Raw genomic sequence first — 10036 nt, 5'->3', positions numbered from 1 at the left:
ACAAGATCACTATAGCGGATCTAGGTAACAATGGATATTCAATATCACTTTCTAGTTTGTCAAATATGCTTCAAAATGTCTTCGTATGATAATTCAAAGTAAACAGTTGGGCTCAGTTGGGCAGTTGAAGTTTGCGAAGGCTGAATTCATTGATGCAAAAAGATTATGGCATTATGAGTATTGTAGGTTTAAGACGGCCTAGCAGTGCAGCGGTTGCCTAAACGACAGGATTCTTTGTGTTTGGGTAACTGGATCATTGGCTAACGACACCCTGTTCGGAGTCCTAAACTGTATAATAGGCTAAATGCCGGCATAAAACGTTTCATTACCATTCATACATTGATCATTTCAACATAAAAATGCCTTATGATTTTTCTGAGAGGAAGGCCGCGATGTTTTTATAAAAAGAGGCCAAGTGATTTGCTCTGAAACAAGGTCTGTATGTAATCCAGATAGTCCCGTCTATTCATGTCAAATGTATCGATTTCTGTGCATAATTCGGTTAACATGACACATCCTGTCAAACCATTCTGCTAAAAAAAGACAATGAAGACGACCTTTCGAAGCGGTAACAGTAGGGTTATACTTTATGTCTTAATCAAGAACAGGAGCTAAGGCAATGCTGTGCTATTCAGTACAATAGACGAGCCAATGAAATTCTAATTCAACTCAACGGAAAAGTAGGAAAAAAGGAAACAGTGGTGCCAAGTTAAGAATGAAGAGAGAGAAGACCCAAATACCTGTTACATTATCGACCAAAAAAGCAAATGCTAAATAGAAATAAAAGGCCGGAAGAGATAAGAGACGTGGGATTTATCATTGATACTTATCGAAAATTTCAAAATCAAATTGCCACTTGTGTAACAAAATTAAAGGCGTTTTCCTTTCAATAAGAAAAAAATCAAGTTTTTAAACATTGAGACTTTCAAAACTTTGTACATAGCTTTAGTTAGACAACTATCAGAATCTGGAGGCCAAGCCTATGTCCTGATGGTCTATGTTTATTTCAAAGTCGTTCTTAACGGAAAAAGGATAATTAGGCCAAGGAAAAAGATATTGAGGAAAAAAGGATAATTGGACCAAGCAAGCGTTGTTTTGTCACTGATGAGATTTTTAGTGACGTCTCATTTGCCTCATTTACCAAAAGCTTTCACTAGATTCCCCCTGACAAAGCGATGTCTCTATATGATCCATTTACCGGAAACCGTGCACTGAGACCCCAAGACGGAGGTGAAAGTCAATGGGAAACTGAGTGTTCTTCTACGCACAGATATCTGTGTTCTAAGGTCGAAAAAGATAAGCAGTAGGATTACTGTGGGATTCTTGCGGTTCTTGCGAGGCCCAATATTGCGATAACACCAAAGCAAGCTTGGATTACTTCATTTTGATTCAGGACTCAGTTAGAATATAACTAACAAACTCTTTTATTACGTGAATAGCAAGCAAGCGGATGTAACTGGTTTCCAATTTCAACTCTTTGTTCAGCATTCACCTGAGAAATTAAAGTCAAGTTGAAGCAGTTACATGGAGAAATAAGATTTCCTTTGGGAAGCAAACAAAAGCTAGATACAACTGATATATGTTGCTTGTTGGAGCAAAAATATGCTGCTTGGTGTACTACACACGGTGAAATAGCGCTTATACTATCAAATAAATATCATGACAGAGACAATCGCTCTTATCACATCGTGTTTCTGCTGCTAATGGTTTGGTACGTTTTTGAGAAAGAATTACTCATTGCAGTTTTAGTCTAGTCTTTTTTTAATTAAAAAACATTTATGCTAAAATAGGACTGTTCGGTGGAATATGCTGAAGAAGATAGAAATGGATTTCTCAGACTTTTGGCTTGGTCGGAGGCTTTATGATTTATGAAATGGTGGGAGTTTTCTTCAGCAAGAAAATATTTGCCTGATAAAGATGAATGTTTCTTTTGAGCAGCGAAATCACCCCTGATGCGGCCTGCACGGTCTAAATATATGTGAGAGAAAGATCCAGAGAAGAAAAACTTTGATGACGGCAAAATTCGATAAGAGGTGTCATAAAACTAGAGTAAGCTCAATACATTCGCCATAGGGTTTAGTTCTTTGTCACCGCGTTATGTATTACTGTAGGTTTTTGCCAAAGCGTGTAATTCTTTGTCAGCGTGTAGTGCAGTTTTGTAGGTTTACACAAAAGCGTGTAATTCTTTGTCAGCGTGTAGTGCAGTTTTGTAGGTTTACACAAAAGCGTGTAATTCTTTGTCAGCGTGTAGTGCAGTTTTGTAGGTTTACGCAAAAGCGTGTAATTCTTTGTCAGCGTGTAGTGCAGTTTTGTAGGTCTACGCAAAAGCGTGTAATTCCTTGTCAGCGTGTAGTGCAGTTTTGTAGGTCTACGCAAAACGTGCAGTCCTTGTCAACGTGTTGTGTGTAGTTCTGTAGTTCATTGCCAAAATGTTTAGTTGTTTATCAGCGTGTAGTGTCGTTCTGTAGCTGTTCGCCAATGTTAATAGTTCTTTGTCATTCGATTTCAAGATAGCTTCAAACTTCAGTTAGATAACAATTTTCTTAAGTAGATTCCTTCGCTTCTCGAGCCCTCATATTGGTTAGAGAGAGCAGTGATGATTCTTCAGGTTAAGGAAGCTCAATGTGGGAGCCGCGGACTTAGTTGTGTTTGATGCATTCCTTTTCAACTTTTGCCATTTGCTTCTAACAGTTTTGTCTTGGGTGATATATAGATATTAAAGAACACTTTGGTAAAAAACAGCTTAGAAACTTTAGCTAGTTAAACATTAAAGCATTATTGCATCTATCTTCAGCTCTGCAAAAGCACCATAAATATCCTCATTGTTGATTAACTGCAAACAACTCTATCTTTAGCTACTTCGATCTTTCACGCAGGACGTTGATTATGATTGACACACCCCTTGATCCAAAGCAATGTGCACGTGATATTTTTCTACTTCAATAGCTAGATAGACTAAGATCTATAATACCATCAATGCCTTAAAAGCAAACAGTGCACTTATTCTTCAGTATTAGCATAAATCTTCAGAGTTTAATAGCTATTAAAGCATATTGCCATGTGATCTGAACTCATGTCTTCATAAAAGGGACCGCTAACTTATTGACCAGATGTGAAAATCCATTCATTTAGTGCAGTGCCTGCAATGCTCGGGCGGCAGTGGCAATAACGCAAGCAGTCCCTAGTACAATGCGCTAAACTTCTTTTTTCTATAAGAACCAGATAAACTATACTGAGGCTCGATGTTCTTGCTTGTTGGATAATTTGAGGCTGTGGTTTTCTCAAAGTTGTTCTTATCCCAACATCAGTTTTTCTACCACAAAATATTACAAAATTGCTTCAAAGATCTTTGAATAGCCAGTTTTCTTGACATTTTTTGTAACAAAATTTATAAACATGAGAGAGAATTTCAAAAACACGTTGCTTTTCTTTTAACTTTTTACCTGAGACTTGTCGTATTTTTGTTGCAAATCAAGCCTCGATGTGTTTATTATGTTCTAAATCAAGAAAAAATGTGTGTTATACTGTTACACGCTGTAGACAGGTGGACACTAAATGTCATACGTCCACCGTGTACACAGCAAGCAAGGCATTATGGCATAGAAACATCTGCATTGTGATGATTGTACCTATAGCTGCATATACCACTGATACAAACCAGAGAAACAAATAGCAAAAAGAAAAAACAGATTTGTTATAGTCTATTCTTTTGTCCCACAATTCTGGGCTTGTCTCCTTATCGTAAAGAGTTTTGGAAGTTTAAAGGGATGAGATGCAAAAGACTGCTGCGTTCTGGGCAGATTTTATGCCTATACCATAAAAGATATAGCAAAGCATTTCTTCTGGGCAGATTAACTGAAACTACCAACAATTCAAACAGGCTGCTCTGAAGATTTCCGAAACATTCTCCATAATGAAAAAATATTCAGAACTCAGGTCTTCCTGTTCTTTTGTAAAATATTCACAATTGGGGATTGGGTATTTGTGAAACATAAATTCTTTGAAAATCATCCCAAATAGTAGAGGCTGTGACGTTTGACATTTATATCCTTTAAACTTGAAATCGTTCGAGTCAAGAACATAGTGCTAATTGCAGCATTTAACTGAATCTACTGTGCATTCATAAACCTTTTATCAGTATTGGCATCCAGAGAATATAATCCGCAGTTAAAGATAAATACCCCGAAAAACTACTCTGGTAGCACAACAACTAATTTGTAACTATGCGTACAATTTATTTTTTTAGTCGCAATCAAGTGGATGTTAAAATGGAAGCAAAGACCAAGATTGTGATACTTGTCATGATGTCAGTTGTTTTGAACTTGGAAACAGAAGCAGGTGAGAAGTTTTCATGTGTCATTTGATACATCGCTGGCCTTTAACACAAAGTCAACATAATTTTTTCTTAGTTTATGTATAAATCTCTCTTAATGTAGGCCTAACATGTTTGTTTTCTGTGCTTTTTACTATGATTACTATCATGCTTGTATGTTTGCTTGCGTTCACATTTGACTTCGTGTTCAGTATTATTGTTCTCGTGCTTACTGTGATGTTCACTGCCAAACACGTGCGCTTGCTTAATTCCTTCTTGCGATGTATCATAATCTGACGTGTGTTCATGTCTGTGTTTACTTCAACGTTTAGCTACTTGAAATTTCAATTCTACATTATTTAGCACGATTGCTAATAAATTTTCATCCTTTGCCTTTTTCTACAATTTTGTTGTTCAACAGGCGTGTTTAAGGCGTTTGCTGTATGCTTGCTCCTATTTTGTGTTTGCTTCTTTGTTCACTTCATGTTTAATACATTTAAGGCTGTTATGCTCCTGCTTATCTTAGGTATTTTGCTTGAAAGACTTAAGTAGAAGTTATATTTTGATTATTTTGGTTTTCTCTGATTTATTCTTTCATTTCTTGGCTCCATATAGATTGCTCTTTTTGCAATGTTTGCGAAAACTTTATCAGTTTCTTTCAACAAGAGATTTAATTTTTCTTTTTCTTGTTTGATTTACTGTAAGGTCATTACTTTGGATATTGATTTGTTTTGTTTACTAGTATGTTTGCTGTTATCAAATTCCTATAACCTTCCCTTTTTACTTCTCCTACCTCGAGTTCAATCACTGGTCAGGAAACTGGCCCGAGTAGCAGAATACCCTCTGTCTATTTTCTCATGAAGCTTAGATGGGAAAACGTAGAACTTCCTTATGTGATTTGAGCCACATTAAAAACGATGTATTCAAATGACAATCTTGCTTTCGACAGTTAATAAAATTTTCTCAAATGCTTTAATACTAAGTTAATGACAAAATGAGCTTTTGATCCTTGCATAATTTAGGTGATTTTTCTACCTGTTTAATCTAAGTAAAAATTTATACGTTTTTCTGTCGGATGAGTGTCGGTCTATTGCAACTGATATTCAGTTTAAGGGGCGTAAGAAACATAACAATGCAACTCGTGTCGTTTAAATATTGAACAATTTCGCCAAAAGCATCTCTAGTATGCTGATTAAAGAAAACATAGTCAAAAGATTGCCTTTAAAGACTCATTGCTAACAATGAGCAATCGCGCTCCGCAAGCATCCCATAATGCATTTTTAGACAATCTGAAATCGATTTTGGTTAATCGGTAGAAGTTTACTGCCATTGTTTGGATCGTCGCTACGCTCGCAAAGGCCCATTGTTAGCAATGCGTCTTTAAAGTAGGGTAGAATTGCTGAAAACGTATGCATACTGATTTCTCACGCATGCTCGGTTCAACAAAAAGTACGTCTAAATGCTTGCTGATTAGGTTGTAGGAGACATGTGGAGAAAAGAATGTGCAGAAACCTTTTGGACAGTTGGGTTTCTTTGAAAGTCAATCTTAATTTAGATTGTTTAAGCACATATTACGCACGAAATGATTTGCACTCAGATAAAGGTCCATATTTTTTCATATCTTCGATTGCACGTCTGTAAAGGTTTGACACTTCAGTTTTCCAAAATGGATGTCTTTGTCCAGGCTTTAACATACTAACTAGGGGATGGGGGCTTTTGCCCCTGCAGCCCCATTGACTTTCCATTGTTTTATACACTAGACTATTGTTCTCCTCGTTTTATAAACAAAGGTTTGCCCTTGCAGCTAATTTTTCTTGGAAAAAGCTATGCCTTTGTCACATTGAATCTGACAAAGATTTCAGTTATTTTGTGCTTGAATTCAGAAATTCTAACGAGGATCCTGTCGACATCTGAATCAACGTGTTTCTCCACTGTACATAAAACGAGCCATGCTGCTTGGTTGATCCTGAATTCCCAAAAATCTAACAATTATTGTTTGATGTAAATGTTCACATAATCTCTATATGGCATGGATTAACTTGGCTTTGCAAAAGCTTATGATGAAAATCTTAAAGGATTTATGAAAAATGAAGTGCCTATCCAAACGATTTCATCCCAAGATTCTATAGCTTTCACAGCTTAATAGATATGAAAATTCTGAAAACGTGGTTTTAATAAACGAGTTCTATCACAGCAAACCAAATCTTATTGACACTCGCAGCATGAGATGATATTACATTTGATGATATTGCCTTTGATGCATACGATCAAGATTTTCTTCTGGGGCCTAACGTACTTAACAGAAATCGATTCTCTGCAATGCATCTTTCCTACGATGGGGAGTAGGCCTGGGTATATTGATAACGGCCATATGCCGAAACAGACGACAGACCATTAACAGGTGCACTGCACAAAGATTCATGCTTAAAAACCATGCCTGAAATCCATTAGCCTGCGCCGCAGACCCAATCCTCCAAAGAGAATAAGGGAATTGGGTCTGCTGCGCAGGCTAGAAAACCATGTGTTGAAGCCATTCTTTCTTTCAACACTACAAATTATTGGAAACCACCAGGAATAAAAATTATCCTAACATTCAAGCATTATCATCCTCTTTTCCAAGGTTTTCCTTCCCCTTTCTTGATGGTTCATACATTATCTTAAAATATTAGACAAAGGATAACTTATTATGTTGCAATATGACATCACAGTCATCTGCGTTGCTTATAGGGTTTCTTGTTTTTTTTCCTATGTCCTCCGTAGGATGCTATTGTGAAAATAATCTAGCTTCATGCTTGTAGTAAGAAGTAGACTATATCATTGTAAATCGCTCCTTTATTTTGTAGCTACTTTGCCATCGATGCCTGGCCTCTGTTACATAACAGGGTATTTTGCTGTTCACTCTCCTCTGTACCGAGACGGAAGAAGATATTGTGGGACAATCAACATTCAAGATGGCGTCCTTCTCCTCGAGGCTTTCCGTTACGCAATCAACGTTACAAACAATATCGGACTGCTACCAAAATCCTTTACAATTGGCTATCAAGTTTTTGATACGTGCAAAAGCACTTCGGAGTTAAAGAAGCACTTCATTCCAACAATATTAGCTAACAATAAGATCCTTGGAGTTGTAGGCCCTTACACGTCAAGTGCGTCTGTCCTTGCTGCAAATGTTTTCAGTTTATTCCACACAACAGAAATAAGCTACCGTGCCAGCAGCCTCGAGCTGGAAGATCGTGGTAGATACCAGAACTTCTACAGAACTGTCCCCTCGGATAGATACGAGGCCGAGGCAATAGTCGATATTCTATTAAAACATAAGTGGACGTACGTATCTTGTGCCAGCTCTCATGAAAAGCAGCTGGGGCTTCTTGTTTTAAAGTCACTTATAGAAAAAAAAGGTTGCTGCATCGCCAATCAGGTGTTGTTGCCAGAAATTCCCGAGGTATCATCATATGACGATGCTATAGATTCTGTCACATCAAATGCAAAAGTCAAAGTAATAATTCTGTTCACAACAAGAGAGGACACTTTGCAGCTTCTGCTGTCAGCTAAGAAAAGAGGCTACACCAATAGGGAGATAGTTTGGATAGGAGGGACAGGATGGGGAAACCTAATGCTACCGAACAATTTAGGCCCACTAGGACATGGCTCCATTTCATTGCATTATAAATCGCACAAGTATGACGAGGAATTTATAGACTATTTTAAGTCTTTGAACCCCAGTAAAAATACTTACTTGGCTTTCAGGGAATTTTGGGAGGCAGTCTTTGGATGTACGTACAGTACTAGTGACCGCACAAAACCACCTTGTACTGGACGTGAAAAGCTTACCGAGGGAAAAGGCCTGCCCCAATTAGCATCTCTAGGACCAGTAATGGATGCAGTGTTTATTTATGCGCAGGCGTTGAAGATCGGTCTAGAAAAAACATGCGGAGAAAACATCACTCCGAAATGCTTTTCAACTCATTTTGACGGAAATATTGTCAACTGGATTAGTACAAGTCTCGCTAACGAAAAATTCAAGAGTTTACATGAAAGCTCGAATATATCATTTGATGCTGTTGGAGGGGTTGAAGGAAAGTTTGAAGTCTTGAACCTGCTTTGGAAAGGAGACCGTTATGAATATCAGAAAATTGGCACGTGGGAATCGAGTGGTAATGTCCGATTAGTTGTTGTTAGAAACATGACATGGCCTAACGGAGAATCTGGTATTTTTATTTCGCGGTGTAGCGAGCCTTGCAAACGGGATAGGGGAGAAGTCCAACTATCAACTTTATCATTAAAAGGAATTAGCTGTTGCTGGAACTGCAAATTGTGCAAACCGAACGAAATCATTTCAACAAATGAATCCTGTCAACCCTGTAGTGAAGGCTTCAAGCCTAATACGGCGCGAGAACGTTGCGACAAACTTGCTGAAGATCATATATCATTTACACATCCGGTCGGAAAAATTGCAATCGCTCTTTCCGTTGTCGGAATATTACTTACAACATTTGTATTGGTTCTTTTTGTATGTCGAAGTAAGTGTCCGGTTGTCAAAGCATCTAGTAGAGAACTGAGTTACGTCATGCTCCTGAGCCTTTACATATGCTTCACAGCGGCTGTAATTTTTCTAACACCACCATCGAAAATCATATGCAGTATTCAACGTTTCATTGCAGGACTGAGTTTGAATCTATGCTACGCATCCTTACTTTTAAAAACAAACCGTCTATACAGAATTTTCAAGAACGCAACACTCTCAGTGACAAAGCCTTCCCTTACCAGTCCTACGTCGCAGCTTGCGATAGTCCTCGGGATTGCATCTATTCAAGTCCTACTCGGAGTTGTTTGGTCTATAGGTGACCCACCGAAAGTATCCCGACATTATCCTGATGATAAAGACTATGTTATGATATATTGCAATACAGATGCGACCATATTAAATGTTAATTTGTGCGTCTGCCTAATCCTGATGCTTGCTTGTACGTTTTTCGCGTTTAAAACGCGGAACTTCCCGAAGAACTTTAATGAGTCGAAAAGCACGATGCTCACGATGTATGCTAGTTGTTTCGTATGGGGCGTCTTTCTGCCGATTTTTATACTCTCCGATAACAAGAGCAACTACACAAGAACTTACACAATTGTTCTCTTTTGTGATATAATTGCCTACGTAACTTTAACTGGCCTGTTTGCACCAAAAGTCAGGATGATTCTTTGTCCTAGGAGTGTCGTCGATGAGAGCTCTGGTGGCGTGCCATCTCGCGCGGAAATCCGTACATTGAAAAAAAATACATTCATGTCACGTGCAATCATCTCTTCATATCCAGCCGTCACATCACAATACATAGATGCTGTGGAGGAGTCATCTCCTGACCATGAAAATGATGGACAACATCAATCCACATCAACAACAGATCTGCATCTATGATTACTGTTACCAAGAAAATATCCAGCAACGTGATTATGCGATTTCCCGGAAAAGCAAAACGCTACACGATATTTCTGAGAAAATCAACTCCCAGCTCGCTCTTCCTATAAAAGTTGACGTATGGCTTACGGTAGTCGGAACATGAATTGAATTCTCAAATAATTGAACCTGCCCTATGATCTGTAAAATATAATGTTGAATTTAGAGCTGAGCTGAGCTGCAGTGCTGAGAGCATGTAGCCAATTTCAACAATTTAAAAATAACAACTTCCTTAGCATGTCTCTTTACTCTCTAAAACTCTCTAAAAATATTCT

At 38.0% G+C, this 10036-nt stretch overlaps 1 protein-coding gene across 1 annotated transcript; it reads left to right on the top strand.

Moving 5' to 3' along the window:
* The first annotated feature begins 432 nt into the window (after window positions 1-432).
* On the top strand, window positions 433-10010 carry LOC135688766 (metabotropic glutamate receptor 8). The gene is made up of 3 exons (XM_065205755.2): window positions 433-1711; window positions 4247-4338; window positions 7156-10010. The coding sequence occupies exons 1-3, from the start codon at window positions 1704-1706 to the stop codon at window positions 9720-9722; spliced, it is 2667 nt and encodes an 888-aa protein (XP_065061827.2). The 5' UTR covers window positions 433-1703; the 3' UTR covers window positions 9723-10010.
* Window positions 10011-10036: the final 26 nt, after the last annotated feature.

Source organism: Rhopilema esculentum, chromosome 9 (assembly GCF_057945365.1).
Source record: "Rhopilema esculentum isolate cy_ngs chromosome 9, ASM5794536v1, whole genome shotgun sequence".
In the NCBI taxonomy this organism is placed as follows: Eukaryota; Metazoa; Cnidaria; class Scyphozoa; order Rhizostomeae; family Rhizostomatidae; genus Rhopilema; species Rhopilema esculentum.
This window is presented reverse-complemented; position numbering and strand designations above follow the sequence as displayed.